The sequence below is a fragment of the Apis laboriosa genome, unplaced genomic scaffold (assembly GCF_014066325.1).
Source record: "Apis laboriosa isolate Shangri-la unplaced genomic scaffold, ASM1406632v1 scaffold71_cov137, whole genome shotgun sequence".
Taxonomy (NCBI): domain Eukaryota; kingdom Metazoa; phylum Arthropoda; class Insecta; order Hymenoptera; family Apidae; genus Apis; species Apis laboriosa.
Genome location: NW_025224229.1, coordinates 1,993,398 through 2,018,644, shown reverse-complemented (window position 1 = coordinate 2,018,644; position 25,247 = coordinate 1,993,398). Strand labels below are relative to the sequence as shown.

The window sequence follows — 25,247 nt, the reverse complement described above, 5'->3', positions numbered from 1 at the left end:
TTAAATTACAACGATTTTCGAATATATTTGTTTTCGAAATTCTTCCAGTTTTTGTTTTTCTTTTGGCGCGTAAGGATTAAGGAAGGGATCTGCGTTTAACCTAAAACAAAATAGAAATATGTACACACACACACACACACACACACACACACATATATAATAAATAATTAAATAAATTAATATAATATGATATAATATAATATAATATAATATAAAATTTAGAATGATTAATAAAATATTAAAATATTTATATTTTATTTTATTAAATATTTATTTAATCTTAAAATATTATATTTAATTATATTGAATAAATATATTTTTTGTTTTTATGACAGAAAAAATTTGTAGTAAGCATTTTTTAATTTAAAGGAATAAATATTATGATAAACAAAAGTTTTTTTTCGAGATCATTTTTTTTTAAATTAAATGTCAACAATATTTTTTTAATACAACATATTTTTTCATCAGTGAGATTAATAAAAACTTAATGATTTATTATATTTTTTATCTTTGAGTGAGATTCATAAAAAATTAGATACGTGAATAATTTCGTATAAATAATGAAATATTGTAATAAAAAAATTAATCCTTTGAATATCAAAGAACGCTATAATTAAATTTTTTTGTGATATATAATTCCATATATTGTGAAATAATTCCATATATTAATATAATTATATCGTCATATATGTCAAAATATAATAAAGTAATGATGCATTCGTAAAATGATCTCGAAGAAAAGTATCAATTATTGTTTTATTATTCTACTAATTATAAATTATATAATGTTATATATATAAATTATATAAAAACAATGAAAACGAATATAGTAAACATAGCAATAGGTTCAGTCAATAGTAAAATCAGTTTTTATTTAATTTATGAATATTTTTTAAGAACTATATTGAATATTCACTCAGTAAATATTGTTAAGATATATATATTCTATGAATGTAAATAAAAAAAAATATCATATTACTATCAAAATATAAAACATCACAGTAACATAAACTGCGGCACAGAAAATGCAACATCGGTTGTCTTTGATATAAAAGATATCGCTTAGATAAAAAGAAAAAAGATAAAAAGATATCGCTTCCGAAACAATATAGATATGTCAAGTTATATAATATATATATATATATATATATATAATATATAATATAAAATACTAGAATTGTTCTAAATTAAGAAATGTACATGTAAATAATATATAAATGAAGTTATTATAATGTAAAAATAAAATAAAATAAATAAAATAAAATAAAATAAATAAATGGAGAATCGAATGTCCGACAAGCACGATAGAAATGATTAGAAATGAGATTCTTATATAATAAACTCATAATAAATATAAATCACTTAAAACTTTAAAAAAGCTATAACAAAGATATGAAATATAAAGGAAACAGATTCGTTATTATTGAAATCAGTAATATTTATTTTTAATCTATTGCGAGCTAAAATAAAATAAATTAGAAGAAAGAATATTCTTTCGAAAAGTATATATTCCTGATTGATATGAAATTTAGAAAATAGGAAGGAAAAATTGTATCATTACTAGTATCATCTAATAACGGGCTTTGATTATTTTTTTTTTTATTTTTCATGTATATATTTACATCATGACTAAATTTCATCTGCATCTTACAAGTGGACTTTCATTTTATTTTTTGTTTTAAATTGCATATACACTAAGATAAATGGAGACACTGCATTTCAATAATTGAATGACAAATAATACAATTTTTTTAACTTTTAGAAATTGACTACGTAATTAAAATAGTTTAAATTCTTACACTATATTGAAGTTATAAGATAATATAAAAATATTTTAATGCTCTTAGTGATCGTAAAATTTAATTGTTTTTGCACGAAATGTATTGATTAAATTTTTATTACTAATTCTAAGGACTATGCTTGTGAGGATTAATTATAAATTCTCTATGTTCTCTACAATGGCTTTGATTGCTTTTAAATATTGTGCATTTAATACTTGTTGAAATTTTGAGTTTTTCTGAGAATTTCTATGAAAGTCGAAATTGCTTTGTATATTTTACGTAGAAAATATTCAATTAATACATTGATTTCATTTCATTATGAAATAATAAAAGAGATAATGGAATCTATCTTATTGATAAAAAATGGCTAATAAAAAATGACCATTAAATTACCGATCATTCTCAAATAGCAATTGTACTACTTCAGAAATCGAGCAAAAATGATCATATCAGATCAAGGGAATCTAATGAATATGTAATAACTACGCAAAATTTTAGAGATTGATAAGAATATTCTAGAAGAATAAATATTAAATTTTCGAAATAAAATGATAAACAATAAAAAAGAAATTATGATTGATGGCTTCATAAAATCATTAATGCTATAAGATGTCAATAATCCTAAAATCTTATTCTAAAATAAACTAATATAGAATCGGCTATATATATATATATATATATATATATATATATATATATATATATCTAATGAATTTAAACATAATTAGTATTATACAATTTTCATTCGATAAAATACAGATTTTCATGACTTCATTCTTGATCAATTGCTCGCCGTCGATTGCTCGGAGAGTTATAGATCTTAGAATTACTATATTTTTATTTGATTTACAATGCGCATAATTAATGGGTATATATAATTTTTTATATATATATAATTTTTTCTTCGCGCGTGATTTTTCAATTGCCATTTTAATGCTGGAAGATTATTCTTTAGATTGGAATTATGATCAAAGTTTGATATTAGAGAAGTTTTTAGAGTAATTTTCATTTATTGCATCTCTTTTAATAATATTGTATTGCTTGTTACATAAACTATATTTGCTTAATTTATTTAAATTAATGCTAGTCATATCAGATTGTAAATACTTACAGAACGTTATCTATAAGAAGAATCTATAAGAAAATGATAGTATAGAATCGTTGAACAAGGAATGGGAGAATAAGAATTCAAACATGTTTTAATTTGGGTGAAAATCATATGCAATTCTTTGTATTATATATTATATATGTAAAACAAAAACATATATAAAATATGTTATATTATATATATATGTTTTATATATAATGTTGTTTTATATATAATATATATATATATATATTGCTCATTATTATTCTTTAAATGATTTGTTTGATACTCTCTTTTTATAATTCTCACTAAAAATATAACGTATACGACAGAACCAAATATTCTATTTCTTCTACTGTGTTGAGTTTATTTATCTATGATTTTTATTATTTACTAATAAACTAATTTTTTTAATTGATTTTTCGCACTGACTAAAGTTTTTTTTATTACATTAAAGTGAATAGAATAATATCGATGTGAAATAAAATGATACAAACAATTAAGAAACAAATCGATTGATCGGTTTACAAGAAGTTTAATATGGATGACTGAAAGAAAGTAATTGTAAAATAAAAATGCAGAAATAAATTATGCGAATTAGATGATTTTTTTTTTATATTGGAAAAAAATCCCTTGTAGAAAAGGCTCCAGAATCAAAATAATTCGTGCATTGGCACACAATTTTTCTTGGATCTTGCAAAAGTTCATTGCAAGATGATAATCTATCATGTTGTGTTTCATTATGAGAACAAAGTGCCGGTCAAAACAACAGATTCTGATCATAAATTAATGACGTATGTTAACCTGCCTATGTTAATCATCCACTTTGATCACTCTGAATTCGATGATGAATAGATTCAAACTATTTATTAAAAGTTATCTAGATTTTGTCATTTATTACTTTATTTTTCAAAAGTTTCTTTTTCAATAGCTTTGTTGTATTAATCTAGTTTTTAATTGCTCCGGATTGAAGATAGCGAACATATATATATATATATTTAATTAAATATAATATATATACTGCGGATTTTGATATTGTTATGAATTTGATGCAATAGGTTATTACACGCAATAGATTAATATACGAAAAATATTAAGAGAAAAGTCTCTATCGAAAAAATAAACGTAGTGAAATATGATATCGTCATTGGTTTAGTCTCGAATATCTGTTTTGCAATGATTAAAAAAGAACTATTCATAATTTTTCCTAGATATTTTAGACGACATAAATCATTTTTGAAGAAAAATGGTTTCGCGAATTGGAGATTAATTTTTTCTTTTTCTTTTTTAGATAACCTCTTATCTAGTTTTAAAAATGTGCTCGCATAGTATAGCATGATCACATCTAGATTTATTCATTTAAATTTTCATCTAAAATCCATTCAAGATTTTTTTTCTATATTAAATCTTTTAATTTATACTGTCCGATGTATAATAATTTCCAAAATTGATCGAAAATACCAACATCGATCAACAGGTTTTTGAAAGTCAAAATTGATAATATCAGTGAAGATGCGAATATATTTCTATTGGTATACATTCTAATATTTGGTATATATTTTCCATTATCAAATATGATATTCTCATTTGGAAATTATCATCGAGAATTATCATTCCGAGAAAACATGGACAATTGAACTTTGGAACAGATCAGATGTTGCTTTAGATCACTTTGAACTCATTATTATATCATGATTTGCGAGATATTTAATTTGTCGCAAAATTTTTCAACAAAATAAAAAACTACGAATCAACATTTAGCAACACCTGACTTATGTTTTTTGCTGCTCTTATTCGAAATAAGATAAATTAAATCATAATGTATTATATAATCTATCGACATGTATATCTGCATCATATATAAAGTTTCTTAATTAATTTAAACTTAATTAATTTTATTATTATTATTATTATTATTATTCTTTATTTTATTGCTTTTATTTAATACAAATTTAAATTATGCTTATAATTTAATAAATAAGTCTTAATTAAAACATTTTATTTAGATATTTTTATATATCAACTTTTGTATTTGTTTTAATCTAGAATTGATTCTCCAAAGATATTTTAATATTTTATATATATAAATATATATAAATTATATAAATTTATATATATAAAATATATATAAATTCATTAACTCTTAAAATTAATAAAAACCAAAAATAAAATGTGACGCTGTTGAGGTTATAAGCTGTGGTAAAAATTTTTTTAATGTGAAAATATGGGAAATTTTTTGATCTAATAAGAATTAATAAATATTTCGCGTCTAGATTGATGGCCAATTGTTTCTTATCAGGTATTATTAACCAGTTGATACAAAAAACGAATGAAACGACATCATTAATGCAAAGTAAAGTTCTAGTGAAAATAGATAAATTGTTTAATAATATCAACGTCTGAACTCTCATTTGGACAAAGCTAAAAATTATAAATGCTAAAAAAAGATCTTTTACCACAATAAGTAAAAGTATATAATAGCTAAAAAAAAATTAAAGCTAGTTTTTGTGGCAGGATAGAAAGCTGTTTATATAAACTTCTCCTTCATTTATAATCTTTAATTTGTTTTTTTTTATTTTGTTTTAATTTTGATTTCAATTTCTTTTTTGTAATATTTTGCGATATTTATATTCAATTTGTGATGGATTCAAGCGGAATTAAATCAGTATGAATTAAATTTTTAATATAAATGTTGCTATAGATATAATGTGAAATAATCAACGTGAATTACAAGAAAAGATAACTTTAGAGAATCGATTGTCATTGATATCACAAATATTAATCGAAATGTTTTTGTTAGATACAAAATAGATCATGTTTCTTTCTGCTTTCTAAATGAATATTATTTCATTTAATAAATAAATAAATACAGTATAATTATAAGTTAATCGTAAAAAATTTGTAAATAAAACATAATGGAAGATTGAATGTCCATTAAATGTAACATTTAAAAATTTTATAGACAATAACAGATTAAAAAAATTGTGCAATATTTATATTTTTATGATATTTAAAAAAAATTCCTATTTGTTTTAATTTGGAATTATTTAAATTTTTTCATATAAATGTACAAAATTTGAAAAAATTATTAGTCCTGTTGTTTTTTGTAATTTTACATATTATACTTTATATAATTTTAAAAGAGATATTTTTTTTATATATGTACAGAGTGTATAAAACATAAATATAAAGAGCATAATATGATTCTATATTTCTGAATTGATCTATATCTAATAAAAGTGTGTGCAAAAATGATCTTGATTTTAAAATTTAAGATTAAAATTTTTTTTTATTATATTTTATAAAAAGAATCTTAAAAGAATTATCTTTTGAGAAAAAATATTGAAGTTCGATTAATTTTTAAATTTATTTTATTTATAATTTTTTTACATTCTTGTCAGTAAAGAAGACTTTTTTGTCTTGCAAGAAAAGTGACATTTATTTATTTGTGATATGTAGATTATGAATCACATATCTTTTTTTTTTTATTATTTAAATAACATTTAAACTCGCATTTTTTAAATTTTTCTATATATTGAAACATGTTGCGATACATGTATCAACTCAACTGATAGGTTTAAGTCAATGATTGACACAAAATGGAAATGATAGAGTGATAATTCAATCTCGTATAAGTTATAAAGTTATTTTAAATTGATGCATATGTATGTTTTAATATATATAAAGAAATAAAGAAAAAGAAAAAAGAATGGAAGATATTGTAAGAAATTTTGTAAAATACAAGAAAGTAAGAATAAAGAGAATGATTTGATGAAAAAAATAGCAAAAATATTTATAAAACGAATTTACTAGAGATGCTCCGCTCACGACTGATATTTCTTTTCTAATGTGTCAATTTTTTCTCTATTTTTATATTTCCGCTTTATTATTTGTAAAAGAAGAGAGAAAGTATGATCGAGTTTCACTATCATGTAGAGTTTAGATTTTTTCCGATGTTGTTTAACATGTTCAACAATATGGAATATATTATGATATATAATAATATATATGATATGATAATAATATATTATATGATATATAATAATTTGGGATATCATAACAAATGATATTTTTCTCTGAAGAATTAACTGAAGAATGTAAACAAATTATAAATAAAATGAATTCGAAAATTAGTGCAAATTTAATATTTTTTTCAAAATAATAATTGAGACTCATGGTTATACCTATGAATCTTTTAAGATTTTTTTATTTTTATAATAAAAAGAATACGATATAATCAAAAATATTTGAACTTAAATTTTGACTTGAAAGTTTTTTGACAAAAGTTTTCTTTTTGCACTTGAGTTTTTCTTTAGAAGTTACAAAAATCAGTATATTAAATAATACTATAATACCCTGTTTAACGTCACTCGATTAATATTAATTCGATATAATATAGTTTTTTTCGAATCCTAACAAAAATCTAAATATTCCAGGATTCGATATAATACAGTTCTTATGATCGAAAATTAGCTATTAGAATTTTTTTCTTTGTGTGAATGTGTGTTTTATAAATTTAATAATTAAAATAATAATAATTTTAAAAAATAAAACTTTTTTTAATTATATAAATAAAATAAAATTTTTATTAAAATAAAAAACTAATCATGGTATTAATAATAAATTTTTTTTAAAATTGTGTTCGAATTGGCTTGAATAATCGATGTTTTAAGAATATGATAAAAATGAAAAAAGAATTATTTAAGGTAAAAGATAACTAAAATATAACTAGATCAAAGCGGAAAATTTATTATTTAATTCAAAGCATGAAATTATATAAGTTTACTCTAGAAAAATTAAAATATATAGCACAAATTGGAGGAAAATTGAAAAAATGAATATTAGCTCAAACGAAAAGATTTTAGCTAGAATTTCTCAAATCGAAAAAAATCCTTTATACTTTCCATACCATAGCAAGTATTAGGTATAATAGTTTCAATCTGAAAGAGTTTCAATAATACATTTTCTATAGCAGAGGCCAAAAGAAAAAGATATTTCTTTGTATCTTTTCTTAGAAAGTAAATTTCTTAAAAAAAATTATTCTGTAAAATCATTGAAACTGAAACTAAAAAAGAAGTGAAATTGCAAGTTTTTTTGGATCAAAGATTAATATAAGATTAGTATTTTTAAGAAAAGATAATTTTATGTCAAAGATATTGGACTCCAATTTCAACACCAATAATTATTCCCTTTGCACCACATATAAATACGGATTGAATAGCAAATTCGTTATAAGCAAAAATTTATTATTAATAATGTAAAGACATTAGATGCCAGCATTTATCATACCTTTAAAATTAACGGCAGAACATAAGTACTCTAATTAAAAGTTTTGATACGAATATTTCTTTGCAAATATTATATTATTATATCTAAAATGTCATAGCAACTTTTTTTCTACTATCACTGCACGATCCTTATAATAATATATCAATCGGATATAATAATATATTCGATATGATGCATAAAAAATCACTACTTCCTTATTGTACTTTGCTTTGCATAATTGCGAATATATATTTATACACATTCTAAATTGTTTTATCTTTCTTTCATACTTCACGATTTTATATTGACCAGAGATTAAATTGTAGAAATAAGGACAAGAAAAAAATTTCAATTAAGAAAGTTGAAAATTATTTTCAAATTTGGAAATCAAACAGGATTCATTTTTTTTTTCTACATTTTCTATAAATGGAACTTTTTCTATTATTAATTAAACAGGAATTCAAAATCACAAACGATGATAATACTGCTAGTTTTTCTTATAAATTTTTTTTTTAAATTTGCAGAAATTAGTAATAGATGTTACTTTATTGATATTCTGTTTTGCGATCATATTAAAAACTTTTTTATTTCGATTAAAAAGATAACATATTAGCTTTCTCTCAATTTGATTTTACCATGGTTTTTTTGTGAATTTACTTTTTTTTTTATCTATGATATTACATAGATAACTAGCTAAATTCAAAATACTTTAATATTGACATAATAAAAAAAGGATTAATACTATCTATTGGACCAATATCCAATATGATGCATAAAAAATCAGATAAACATGTATTTTATAGATTAATCGGAAATAGTTTCATTCAGTTGAAAAATTTTGATCACTATATCAAACTTATATAATTGTCACAATTGCTATAATATTTCGATCAATTACATTTTCACATAATAATATTTCCATTAATAATTGAAAATTTATTGAATCTCTATTGAATATATTGAATATATCTCTATCGAATATATTGAAAAGATTCTAAAAATGTGTTACAAATTTACTAGAAAAGATTCTTTTTTAAGAATATTTATTTATCTTTTGATAAAACAATAAGAAAATTTAAATTTTCATAATCTCTTGAAGAGTTAAGACGATTGTTTCGATTCGATCACGCCAAATCATAAAATGACAATGAAATAATAATAGGAAATAATAGGAATAGTGATGAAATATGTATTGATATAATGTCTAATGTATCGACAAAAGAAATAATGCCTTTCAGATCCACCAATTCTTCATACAGATTTTATATTCAGATGTTACAAAATAAAATAATATTATTACGAGTTTTTAACCAAAGTATGGAATATCCAACATAAATGCGTGACCAACATAAATCGCGACAAAGCAAATGAAAATATCGGTTATCATTAATATTCAAAATATCGATTTAACAGAATCGTATTCCGGACATGGAGCAGAACGGATGTATTTGTTTTCTATTCTTTAAAAGAATATTGTATTGTTTAGTAAATTAATAGTTATAAATTAATTAATTGTTGTAATTATTGTGAAAATTATATAAAATAAAAATAATAAAAAAATAAAATAAAAACATATTATAGAAAAATTAACTGGATACAATATTGGTATCAGAAGGTTTTTTTTTTTTTAGAAAGAACATCCATCTATGTCTTCGAAAATACACTTCTTGTGGAATTGATTATTGATTATTCATTTCATAGAGACTTTTGCCGCTTTTAGAATAAGAAGATAAGCATTAATATATCGACAGAAGAAATAATGGAGAAAGCAAAAAAAACAAAAATGGATCCTAGTGGTTCATCTTAAAGAATAAATCTAACAATTTATTGTATTATAATAAATATTATATAATATATAATAATAATTTCATAATATTAGAGCAGCTGGAACAAATAGCCTTGTGAATAATAGCTTTGTAAATAATAATTCGAATATTAATGTAAATAATGAAATTTATATAGCTATATCTATATATAGATCATTTTCATTAATATTATACTTTATTCCATTCCTCGTCCGCGTTGCTAAATACAAACCGCCTATCACTTGAATATGTAGTAAAATTTCCACATTGCATTTTCATTTTGGGAAAAGTTAAAAATTCAAAGTCAATTCAAAGTAGTGGCGCAGAAAAATGCGTGGGAGGAAACGATCAAGGCTATGATTTGATTGCTTCATTAGAAGATTCAGCGCGAATAACTTTTTTCCTGCCAAATACTTTTCGGATTATTCAAAATTAAGTTTGAAAATTGAATTCTATTTCGATGCAAAAATCTATCAAATTTAAATTATGTTTTATTCCAAAATTATCAACAAAGAGGAAAGTTGATCTCAGCGTTAATTATTAGATTAGCACTAGTAGCTTTTAATTATCTCAAAACAAAATAAATGGAACAAATGGAACAACTTAGTTGCATAACTTAATTTGTTATATTATCTAATGAGGAAATTAAAAAATATCTTTTATCAAAATATCTTTTGCTGTTATTAAGACTTTGGAGATGGAAGTTAGAGACTATGTCTCGTAAAGCAAAATAAATACAAATCTATATTTGTATAGTTTCTGGGAAATTAAAAAGAAATCAAGAAAAAAGTAATAAACCTGGCATATTGGATATACAGGAAGCAAGAACATTTCCAAAAGAATTATGATAAGAAAAAAAAGAAGGAAAACCAGAAGTCAGCATAAAGAGAAAATCTTTGACTTCGATTTTTGTTGCCCTCATTGTGTTAAAAATGAATTTATTTTTAAACTTATTAATTAAAGGAATCGATAATAAAAAAATTAAAATAATTATTAATACTAGAGTTTAAATTTTTGAAAAAAATTTTGAATCATGAATCATTTGGAAAAAATTTGGCGCAGCGAGATTAGAAACCAAAAATATTTTTTCAATTTTTGGAGAACAATTACAAAATTATAAATAATTTTTTTTAACTTTAGTTAATCTCAGAAAACCTTAAAAGTAAAAGAGATTTTCTGCTAGCCAATATGAAAGAATCTTCCTCAAAAAAATATAAATATAAATTGCCTAGATTTTTCAGTCAGAAATATGTTCATCGACGGAAAAAAATTATTTTTTAAAAAAGAAAAAGAAAAAAAGAAAAAAGACAAGAAAAAAATTTCTGGACATTTATAAGAACTTCATAATCGATATGTAAAGGAATTAATGAAACAACAGAAAATTGAATTTTCAAAATTATTTTTTGAATTTCGTGATTTTGTATTTTGTATTTTCAAAAGAAGTTGAAAAATGCAATGTTCATAAAATAATTGAAGAATATTAATCTATTAAATAAGGATAACTGCTTTTTAATCGTCGCGAATAAATGAATTGTTAAAATATATTGAAAAAAGAAATAGTAGAAAAATCAAATATACTTGTTTTCCTTGATTGTGTTAAAAAGAACAATAGCACAACATTTTGTGTTAAATGAAATTAGTAAAAAGAAATTCATTTTGCTAATAGAACAAATTCTCAATCGTTTTATCCGGTTCTGACTGATTTTCTACAATTAATTTCCAAAATGATTATTGACAAGTCTCGATGGATGAGAAAGAAGAAAACTGCTTTTTACAGTAGAAACTGAATTATGGAAATTTAAAATAATGTGGATTTTGTCATATTTAAACATTTAATGGACCGTGTTGGTAGATCTCACTTGGAAAATCTGCGTAGTATACATGAATGATGTAATTATTTTATTTCTAAAAAACATTTGAAGAGGAAATAATAAATTTAAAAAAATTTAAAATTATTCTAGTTTATATCAAGCAAATTCATGCCCGAAGAAATGCACTTTCTTTGCAAAAGAAATAAAAATTATTGCAGAAATTGAAGTAAAAATAGATCAAAATAAGATTAAAACTATTTATTTTAGAATGGAAAATTCTGAAAAATCCCAATCGAGAATTTTCCTGGAATTTTGTATTTATTACAGAAAGTTTATTAATAATTTTTCATTAATTGCAAAATTTTCGCATCATTCGAAAATAAATATAATTGGATTGTTAAATTCCAAGATTTAAAAATAAAATCTTTAAAAATTTTAACGTATCATTCAAAAGATAGCAAATTTATTTTAGCTATAAATGTGTCAAGTTTTGCAATCGGAGCGTGCTTTTATTTAGAAGCAAGAAAGATAAAAAAAAGTCATCGTTTATTTCTTAAAAACATTGGAAAAAGAGATTAATTCTTGTGTAACTCGTAAAAATTGTTAGCAGCAATAAAGTTAATAGAATATTTTCATCATTATCTTTACGGGCGGAAATTTCTGTTAAAGACGGATCATACAGATTTATGGTACTTTCAAGAATCCAACGGGACAATTAGATTTAAATAAAACGTTTACAAGAATATGATTTCGAAATTCAAAAAATATTAAGAAAGTAAAGCTTATAACAATGCTTGCACCAAAGTAAACTGTAAAAAATATTTATTCCAGAAAAAAAAGGATTTTTTCTTTATGTTTCGGACTTATAAAGTTCCAAATTTAGAAGATTGGAAACTGATTCAATTGAAAGATAAAGAAATAGAATTCGTTTTTAAAAAGAAAAAAACAAAAAATTGACAAGTTGAGTCAAGTAAGATATAGCATAGTTTTCGCCTATTATGAAATGCTATTAGAAATTACTGGGAAACTATGTGGAATTGCTTGGAATTAGAAAAAAGAATTATTATTCCAAAAATATACAGACTGCAATACATAATCAATAATCATATTAATAAATTTTGTGTTTTTAATTTTTAATTTTTAATTTTTGTGTTTTAATTTTTTAATAAAAAATTATATATCTTTGATAAATAATCATAATAAATAAAGAAGAAGATATGTTTCTACAAAATAATTATGTCGACAATTTATCTGATATTTCAATTAAATTTGAGGATTCTGAAGAAATAGAAGATTCTACCATGTTCAAATAAAAAACAAAGTGATGCAAAATCTTCGAATGACTCTGAAATGCATGCGCGAAGAATTCGAGAAACAATACGCCAACTGATACAAAAGAATTAGATAAAGATTACGATATAGAATAGTCAGATTTTAATTTATCAAAGAACAATAATTCAAAGGATCTCCGGGTTCTAATGTATTCCCCAAAGAGATATACAAACTGTGGAAGATTTCGTAAATTTATTTATTGAAAATGATTTTTTTGAATTTACTAGGATTAAAATCAGTAAATATATATAAAAACTCTAATAAAAACAAGCAATATAAAAAAAATGCTAAATTTTTATTGCAGACGAACTTAAAAAGTGATTTTCGTTGTTGATTCTTATAGGATTGATAAAAGAAAAGAATGGATTCTTATCGATCAATGAATCCTTTGCTGGAACCAATATTTCGCAAAATTATGACTCATAATAGATTTAGACATATATTAGCATTTTTACATTTTTTTGATAACAATAGTATATGATAATGCCAATTGATCCTTTAAAATGCAACGCATAATAAATTATTTCTTAAAAAAGTTTGGACTTTGGGATAGATGACTGAATTTCAAAATTTATAATTTTTCGAAAATTACTAAATATAGTATACTATAGTATACTATAGTAAATATACTATAATCGAATTATGCGATTCTACTACAAAATATATTTTGTGTTTCAAAATATACTCAGATGTTGAATAGATTTTAAGAAATCATGGAAATTGATATTTTTTTTGAAAATTTGATATTGTCTGTATATAAATAATTATTATATATAATAAATATTATATATAACAGTGTGAAATTTGTGGAGAATTATTTAGAAAGAAAATCCGAATCTGTGAAACGATGCGATAAATCCGAGGATTTTCGCGTCTAAATTAAAAAATTCAAAACTAAATATTTTCAAAACTATATTTCAACAGAAAAATGAAATATTTACAGAATTATAGAAAATATCAAAATGTTACGAATGATTTCTATTATTCAGAATGCTGATTTAGTTGATACTCAAAAGTATGTAAAAAAATCAAAATTTAAAAATGCGTATTAAATTACAATATATATGAAAAGAATGATTCAATAGAGCTGATCAATACCTCGGCTATTATCTTATCTACAGAAAAATTATGAAATGATAAAAAAAAAGTGGCATACCTTTTCAACTGTGCTTTATTCAATTCGTTCAGAATATATCAATACTTTAATATAACATCCAAATATTTGCTCTTTCACGACTTTTTATTGAATACATATGAAGTTTAATTAAAGAATAATTTACCTGATATTGAAAAGAACTTCTCATATTCTACAATATGGCTTCACATCGTGATTCGACTTTCCAGATAGTTGAAGCAATATCAATTGATAAAAATTTCTCAAACTGACCATACATAGTGTTAAAATTTATTTCAATATTCGTCGATATTTCTTGAAGATCAATGTAATTTAGTCGAATGAATCGTGTTATTACTTTTAACTTATGCTTTAAGGCATGAGTCGATACATATGTTGCAAGCTATGATTTTGTATGGTTACAAGTCAGTCTATATAATTATGGAAAGGAGTTTTTCTTAATAAAGAAGAGGATGCCATAATGTATAGGAAAGAAATAAGAAAAAGATTGGAAAAATTCATTTTGTAAGGTAGAGGTTGGAAATTTGTTCGACAAAAATAAAAACGTGGTATGATAGCCATGTATACGTCACGAATTTAATTCAAGAGAAAAGATATAGCTACATTAATTATGAAAAACAAAACAAAAAAATGTTTAAAGTTACAGATTGAAAAAGATTTTATAGAAGTTACAAATAAATGATAATAACAATAAATGACGTAATTTATCCTTTCATCAAACAATAATAAAGTTTCATATAAATCAATAAAAGTTCATATAAATCAATTGATGAAATTAAAAAATGAAATAAGAAGAAATTGAACGGAATAGTTTTCATCCAAGAAAAGAATATTTTATAGCAGAATATATATTAAAGTATGTTCTTATTATCGATGGTTTCGATAAAATCCATTTGCGAGAATATTTTTTTGAATTTGGATTCGGAAAAAAATTGCATTTCCGAACAATAGGATTTGCTCTTATAACACATGATGGTCTAATAACGGATCAAAAATGATAAATATCGTTTTATAGATAAATATCGTTTGAAGAGAATATGCTGGAACCTGATTTACTTTAAAAGGAATGATAAAATTATTCTGACATAAGATGGTTTGAAATAATGCTATAAAGTGTCTCGGAGCGTTGAAAAGAGAATTTAATCGAATTTGAAATTGTCCGAGAAGATTTAAAAAAAAAGAAAGATTCAAGACAAAAAATTCAAGTAAAGGAAAAGAATTTAGATTCAGTGAACCCAAGAAAAACCCAAGAAAATTTTTATCTAAAATAAAGAATATCGAGGTGTTCGTTGTCTGAAAAATATTTATGCAAATATATTTATAAACTTTTTTTTTCTAATTAGAAGTATCCAGAATATAATAGCGAATAGAATGAAGTTCAAGTGAAATTGCTGCGAACGAAACGTTCATTTTTTTTTAAAGAAAACAACAATATTCGACAATCACAATGTAGAATGTTATGGTTTATGTTAACATAAACCATAATATAAAGAATAACAATATTGATTATTATTGATATTCAAAATATTAATCATGTTCCCGATATAGAGCAGAACAGATGTATTACTTTCTGCTCCTTGCAAGAACATTGTTTAATAATAAACAATAAATTAATTAATATAAACTAGTTATAAATTAATTAATTATTGTAGCTATTGTAAAAATTATAAATAGAAACACATTATGAAAGAAAAAGTGCCAGCTGGATACAATATGTTTAAATAACAGCAAAAATATTCTGAACATTATGTGTCTTTAAATAGAAAATACTGGATCCAGAAATAGTAAAATCATATGCAAATAAAATATGAAAATATGAAAAACTGATCAATGGATGGTATAAAAAATATGCTTATACAATTAAAAAAATATCTAATCAATTTCAAATAACAGTATTTATATATCTGAATAGAAAGAAAACCATCACTTATTATCTAATACATTTAATACACTTATTATCTAATATCTAATACATATCAATAATAATGAATAATAATAAAATAGAAATAAGAATAATAGCACAAATTTAATAAATTAACGAAAATTCTGGCCAATCACTATGTATAAAGTCTAAATTGAATATTGTACAAAAAAAAAATACTTGAATTAAATATTGTACTTCAAAGAATCACTCACTGTGAGACTGTTTATATCGTAAATTTTTAATCAACTTTAATAATGAATTGATATCTAACTGTTTTTCTGATTAGCCCTAACTGATTTATTTGTAAATAAATTAAAATAAATTCTAACTAGTTTCTAATCGTTAATTTTTAACTGTTAAGTGCTTTTCTAAAAAACTATTGCGAATTTTTCTACTTTTCGGAAATAATTAATTCTCAGAAAAAATGTAACCGGAATAAGAGGGAATCAATGGAATCGCATTGGAGATCAGAGAAAAAAGATCGTTGCAATCGTTTTTTCGGTGATTAATTGACAATTGATTGACGCGCAATGATTTATCAAATGATCATTGTTATTATGTCTTAGTTTTTTGAATAATTACTATTAAAAGTCTAGAATAATGTAAAGAAACTGTTTTCGTTGATAAATTATTGAGAATTTAAAATTATTAAATGCTGAAGCTATTGAAAAATGAAATTCAAGTTATCGGAATCATAAATCGCTTCATAAATCAATCCTAACTCTTAATTTTTAACATATAGAACGTATAAAACTATTGAATAAAAAAAAAATTGCTTAAAATCACGTTAGGAATTTAGTTAAGTCTTTTCAATTTTTGGAACACTTTGTTTATATATTTAAATATAAAAAAATTTTTAAAATCATTTGCATTCATAATTCCACTATCTGCGAATATTTGTACAATTATAATATATATATAAAATATGCGAAACATATTCAAACGATATGTAAAACAAAATATAAATATAATATAATAATATTTAATAATATAAATATAATATAAAAGAATATATGATCTATAAATATATTAAATATGTAAAGTGATTTAAATTTAGTATTCATGATTTTTGAAGAATTAATCTAACAAAAAAGTATTTCGAACAAAAGTTAAGTAGTTTTCAAAGTTTCAATTCAGTTTTCAAATTTCATAATTAAGAATTTGAAAAAATTTTTATTTCAATGAAAAATCAAAGTTATTTTGATTTTTTAAACCAAGATTGCTTTTTGGCAGTATGTATTTTTGATAATTTTGCAGATGATTTTAAGACAAATTCAATAACTTTATTAAGATCCAATGATCTTAAATTAAGAAATTGATATTAAATACCAATGTTTTTTATATTACAAATTTTTATTATACAAATTTTTTTCTTTGATTTTTTGAAAAAAATAAAAAATAAAATCTCTTCATTTCTTTAATCTATCTCATCATTTTGCCATATTCAGATAAATAGTTATAATTCTTAAAAAATAGCTTAAACATGCATATTAATAAGGAAGAAATTCTTTTTATCCTTAATATAAATAATATAATTATATTTATAAAATTTTTGTAAACATTCATTTTAAGATACATGAATAGAGTGATATCTTACTATTTTGTAATAGCTTATTCTATACTTCGTGATATTTTGCGTTTGTGGTGAAAGTATCTCTTATTAATCTCTTATAAATAATTTTTTTACTATAAATGATAATATATAATAATAATAATACATATATTTATATAATATTATTTTGTTTATAAGAAGTAGCTAGTATCACTTGATACATTCACTAATATATTAAGAAATGTATTATTCAAAGTATCAAATTTAATTTTTTCATATAAATGTATTTTTTATCTAAAGATACGTTTCTTGAAATTTTGGTTTAAAATATATTTTAGTATCATCAATTTTCTAAATATTTAAATGAATCGATTTAAATTTTTAATATCTAATCTATTATTGAATTATATTAAATTTCAATTTAAATAGAAAGATATAATATTTCATCTTAAAATTATTAAAAATTTTGTAATTGTTAAATATAATAGTCCACACGCAAATATATTATTATTATTTATGTAACTTCTTGGATATTATATTATTTATAAATAAAATTTTTTCTTTTATCTTTATATATAAAAAATCTTAAAAGAAAAATTATAATTTCTTTAATAGAATTGACAAATCATTTAAAGCATCATTTCAGATCTCAAATATAAAATTTATATATAGGCGTTTATAACGTACTTATTTCCTTATTTGAAGATATTTCCGAAGAATTATTTGAAATAATTTTAATAATTCATTTGATAATGATTTAAGAAATATAAAAATCATACATTCATTGATGAAGAATGAATATTTAAAGAAAAATATCATTATTTATTATTAACATAAATAAATTATTATTAGTATATAATATATTTTTCTAATTACATTAATTTATATTAATTTTAAAGTTTTTAATTTTTATATGATATTTAATTTTTTTTTCAAAATTGTTTATTTCTATAAAAATTTATGTTTTTCAAATATTGATTTCGATATTAAAGTAATTTCATTTCCGGATTTATCTTTATGATAGAAACTGTAATAAGTACAAACTTTTCAGTTTTATAATATCCACTAAATGTTTCTTATTAAATTATTGCACAAATGATATGATATTATATAGTTTTGAATTCAAGAAAATATTCGAAAAGAATAAATACATCATATTTTATATGAATATTATTATATATATAATTATATTATTATATTATATTATAATATTATATATTAATATATAGAATATTATATATAGAAATTGAGTATAATGACCTAATAATATAATATAATAAAATAATATTAACATTGATTATGCAAAGTTATGGCACTGTCGAGTCAATATAAAGAATCAATGACTGTTTGGATAATAAAATATATATATATATATATATATATATTTTTATTAAATAATATTTTTTAAACTTAATCAAATTTAAAACTATTTTCGTAATGCTTTCGAATAAATTTTCGAAAATATTTTTAAAATTTAACACAAATATAAAATATATTATAATACAATATAAAATATTCCTATGCTAGAAAATTTTTTATCATTTAAAACTACCGTATTATCTGCTTGGATCTGCTAAGTGTTACAGATTGGAATTGCGCTTCTCATATGAAGAGATGATTGTTCTAAGAATTGCTTTTATTGCTTCGTATATTGAATTGTGTTTGAAGGGAGAGTGAGAAATAATAAGAATGAATGAAATATACTTCTTTTTGTTGTTTTGAATTTAAGATAAAGCGAATGTTCGGCCAGCTGAATGAGTTCTAAGAATTACTAGATAACATCAAGATCTTAGTAAATAACATCTTGATGTTATCTACTAATTTACAAATCGGAAAAAATGAAACATTTAAACAGATACTTAATATTGAACGTTCAAATGTGTTTTACGTTTCATTTATGTTTTATATTTTTAAAAAAAATCATATATTTATATAAAATCTTGTGTTTTTCAAATCTGTTTAATGAATGAAATTTTGTCAGAATTATTTAAGTATTGCAAAATAAATTTCATGTTAAAAAATTTTATGTTAAGAAACATCAAATAATTTAATAAATTTATTATAATTGAGTAAATTTATAGTCTTTTCTTTCTTTAAGCCCATTAACTATTGTTATAGTTTCATTTTTTTTCTTCGTAATAAAATGAATATTTAGAAAATTTAATATCATAATTATTTAACAAAATATATAATTATACCTATATAAAGTTGGTGCATCAGCGCAGTTCACATTATACCACCAATCACAAGCAAATTCTTGTTGATTAAAAAGAGTTCCATTTGTGCAGAGAAAAGAAGCACCTTGATGACCTTCGCGACCATCATGACAAATATGATATGCCTAAAACATTAATAAATCTTTAATCGTTTATCTTATTCGTTGATTGAATTATAAAATCTTTTCTTATGATTATAGTCTTTTAAAAAGATATTGCACATTTTATTTAATTTAACAAAAAAAAATAATATTTAAATTACTAATATTTAATTAACAAAAAAATATATTAAAAATATATTGTTATATAATATATATTGTATAACATATAATATATATTATTATATAATAAATATGAAAAAACTTCTCAAATAATATAGTAATATACATAATATTCTTTTAATTATGTATACTATAGATCAAAATAAGAAAAAATGTTATATAAATACATATCATAAATATTATTAAAAAGTTATAATAATATAACAAAATATGATTAGATTAACAATATTTATATCTAATAGTCATTAGATCTAATAATTCCATTTATAACTCCATTTCAAAATAATTCTAATATATATATATGAATATAAACAACGTAAAAATATAAATTCAAAATTCTTTAAAGTTCATTTTGATTTTATTTTATTTCAACAAAAGAATAATACTTTTTAACACACATTTATTGTTCATTTCATATTTTATTTTATTATTATAATTTTTTAATAATATTTTCAATAAGATATGACTTTTTTTTTCTTTTGATCTATAGAATATATTGACAAGATACTAAGGACTACATGCATATACAAAGTTTAATTGAAAAAATGTTATATATACATGTAATTATGTTTTAATTATTCAATAATTAGAAATTTATAATATTTATACATTATTATTTTGTAACATGTAATAATATCAAGAAAGACAATATATTTTAATAAAATATTTTAAATAACAAAATATCAATTTGCTCTTGAATTATTTAAATGAAATAGATGCTATTTTTTGTATCAAAAATTTAAAAGGACAATTACAAAATATTTTATTCTTTCTCTCCTATGTTCAATAATTAATAAAATATTTTGTAATAAAAATATTTTATAATAAATCTTGTTGATCTTAAGATGTGAAGATCCAAAAATTTTGAAAAATCGGAATAAAAAAAGTTGAATTAAACAGGAAAAAATCATATTCGAGTCGATTCGGATCCTGAAAATATTTCGAAAATAAATAAATTTTCCAGAATTTAGAGATTTTCAAGAAAGATGAAATTCTTAAGAATTGAAATTCTCAGAATAAATTCTTAAAAATTATAAAAAATATTGTAAATAAAAAATATTTTTTAACATTATTATAGCATTCTCTAGTACTAAATCCCTCAATTGATGATTCATTTCTTCAATTTATTATCAATTTTTTGATGATTAATTTTTTTCATCGTAAATCTTAATAAATTACTTAAATTAAAAATTTTAATCAACCTCAATTTTATTTTCGGAAATCCGATTCGATCATTAGGATAAATCTCAATTTCAAGACAAATTCTCTAAGGTTTTCGATTTTTCAGATTCTCGTATATATCTGGTTCATATAAATATGTTTTTTATTTTTGTTTGTTTTTGTAAATAATAACAGAAATAGAGTAACGTATAACTCTTTACAATTATTAATATAAATGATTTAATTGTTTCAGATTTCAATTAGAGATGTATAAAAATCCGAAAATATTATAGAAATAGATCGAGAAAAAATCAGAGAAGAAATTAAAACAAATTTTCAAAAATATCGATGTTTTTATTTTTCTTAAAAATATTGTTTTTTATTTTACTGAATACATAAGCATATTTCAAAAAAAAAACTTTAAGAAAATATCTTAATGATCAATCGATATTGCTATTTTTAGATACCAAATAGCAAATAATTAAAAAAATAAAATGATATTTTTTTAAATAATTTGCTTTATTATATATAATTATCTTGAGAAATTTGTAGAATATATTTAAATAAATGAAATTCAAATAAAAATATAATTAATTAAAGATTTTGATATGATTTACTTAAAGATAACTCATTATTTTATCCTTATCTATATATTTGAAATAAATTTTTTTATTTTCTTGATATATACTATTCATTTTTTTAGATATTTTTTATTACATACATACATACATACATATATATATATATATATATATATATATATATTACATACTTATTTTAAATAATATTATTTTTTCATATCTTTCTATTATGTTTTTAAAAAGATATTTATTATATAAAAATAGAATTGAGTAATATATTTAAAATGATTAAAAAAATTAATGTAAGAATTTTAATGATAAAAATATCAAAAAACATATTTGACAAATAAATCTAAAGAAAAAAGAACAAATAAATACTTAAAAAATTTTCCTATTGAAATTGAAATAATAATAAATTTAATATATATAAATATCTATATATTTTTATAAAATTGTATATATTTATATATTTGTATTTTTATATAATTTATAATATTATCATATCATATATAATAAATATATTATGTATAACTTATATAATTAGAATATGATAATTTTTATAATAAGTTGTATGCATTTAAACAAACATAACATAATATATAATATATAATAAAAATATATAATATAAAATATAAACTATAAAAAAATATGAAATAAGAAAAGTATGATGTAAAATGAAATAACTTACCTGACAACCGGTTTCCACATTCGCGTACATTCCAGGTACGAAAGGAACGTGTGTGCATGAAAAACTCGTTGGAGGTACACTATGATACAAGGGATAGTCTACACCAGGAATACCAGGAATTTTACTAAAATCTTGCTGATTTTTTGATTTTTCAATAGCTTTCACAACAATTGGTCTATCAAATTTTATTATTGGTTGAAAATTTTGATATTCATTGTAATTGTAATTGTAATTTTGTTCATTGTAACTTTGCTCTTGTTGATTGTAATTTTGTTCTTGTTCGTTATAATTTTGACGTTCATTAATATCATATTCTGCGACCACAATTGGATGCTAAATAACAAATATTTTATTGTGCTTATATTAATTTGTTTAAAAAATAATTATAAATATTAATAATTTATATAATTAATATAATAATTAATATTATATATTATTTATATTATAATAAAAATATTTATATAATTAATAATAATAATAAATAAAAATATTTATATAATTAATAATTAATAATAAAATATAGATAATAATAAGAATAACAATATAAAATTTAAGATAATATAAAATATATTCATAGTATAACTATATCTATATCTATATCTGTTATATATAATATAATATAAATATATATTATATTAAATTATATATTTCATATTATATCTCACATTAAATTATTCACTATATCAATAAAATTATCAAAAATAAAAAGAAAAAGTAAAGAATACTTTTTTTTTATATAATTATAATTTCAATAATAATGTTCTAATATCTATCTAATAAATTTTTTATTTTCTATAATGTAATATTAATTATTTTAATGTAATATTTTTATTATTTAATAAAATAATAATTAATTGTAATAATATTATTTAATAATTTTATTAATAATAAAATATTATTTTTTTATAAACAAACTATTTCTATCTTATTATATTTAATAGTATTTCTATCTCATTAATATAAATTTAATCTTAATTATTTTTTCTTTTTCAACAATTTATTTTAATATAATATTTTATTATAATATTTCAATGTTAATTTTATTTATTATTTTTTAACATAAACTAAACATAAACTTTTAAATTTTTTAAGTATTTAATTATAATCTAAAAATAATAAAATTTTAATATTTTTTAATAAAATTTATTAATGATAAATAATACGGAATGAATTAATTTATTATTACATATTTAATATTACTAATTGTATAATATAATAATATTATATAATATCTATATTACATAATATTTATATTATTATATTATAATAATATTTATATTATTATATTATTATATTTATAATTTATATTATTTATTTTTAATTAATTAATTCAAAAATTTTATAAATACATTATTTTTTATAAAAACTATTAAATTCGTAATATTTATCTTAAATTTTTAATAAATCCTAAATAAATTTTAGACTATATCAAAATAATAAATAATAAGATTAAAATTTAATACTAAAACTAATACTATAAAAAATTCTTTAATGAAAAAGTAATTCATACCTGTAAAGAAGTAATGTCTGTTAACAAAAAAATAGTTAACAATAATATTATCAAGTTGCAGTATTTTCTTGACATGTCTGTACTGAACGTAATAATAAATGAAACTAGTCCAGTTTTCAACGTAGTTCAGTGTTCTGATTCTTGAGTTCCGACTCTCTAATGCTTAAAACATTATGTCACAGCAAGAGAGAGAAAGTCCTGTATATAACTCGAGCAAAGACTATTCTATTGATTTTATATGTACAATATTTAATTACTACGCGAAAAAGTGATAAAAAAGTTTTATGTACACTTTCACAAATCTATTATACCATTCTCTTTCTTTTGTTTTTTCTATTTTTACATGAATGTTAATTTTTCGAAAAAAAATATTATAAAAAAGATTTCTTAAATAAATAACATATCACATAGAATAAGTTATATAATAAAAATATTTTTAAATTATGAGAAATTATTTTAATTGAATTATTATATTGTCATAGTAAAGAAAATATACATATATGTTTAATTATTTTAGTTACGTTTAATTCTTTTCTTCTAAAAATCATTTCATTCATCTAAAAATATATTTTCATGTTAAATTTTTAAAATGATATAAAGATATAATGAACTAGATATAAGTATTTTAAATTAAAAAATTTTTATTAATTTTGTTTTATTCAGATCGAATATTTATATTAGATTGATATATTATAAATCACTATTCGATGCACAATTCAATTTCAATTATTTTAAAATATGTAAAAATAATTTTTTTTATTTGAATAAAAAATTTAAAAGATTTTAGTGATTTGATAATTATTTATAAATATTAAAAATAATAATATTTTATTTTTTTAAAATCAATATGTTTGAAAACACTGAACGAAAATATTACAAAATCATAAATGTAAAATATAGATGGATGATCAAAAAGAGCATTTTATTTATAAGAATGTTATAAATTTTTAAATTTGATATTGAGAACTTTACGATCTTAATTCGAATCTAATAAAAATTTTTAATTAGATTTTTTTTCTAAATTTTTTTTAAATTTTAAGATGATAATAGCATAATCACGATTAAAGATTGCAAAAATGTAATAATATAAATTTATTATTTTATTAAATTAATAA

General features: G+C 20.4%; 1 protein-coding gene across 1 annotated transcript; it reads right to left on the bottom strand.

Moving 5' to 3' along the window:
• On the bottom strand, positions 1-24,226 carry LOC122719273. Its single transcript, XM_043944937.1, has 4 exons — positions 24,133-24,226; positions 22,623-22,955; positions 19,894-20,036; positions 1-100 (listed from the first exon to the last, which is right to left on the bottom strand). The coding sequence occupies exons 1-4, from the start codon at positions 24,205-24,207 to the stop codon at positions 1-3; spliced, it is 651 nt and encodes a 216-aa protein (XP_043800872.1). The 5' UTR covers positions 24,208-24,226.
• Between the last annotated feature and the right edge of the window lie 1,021 nt (positions 24,227-25,247).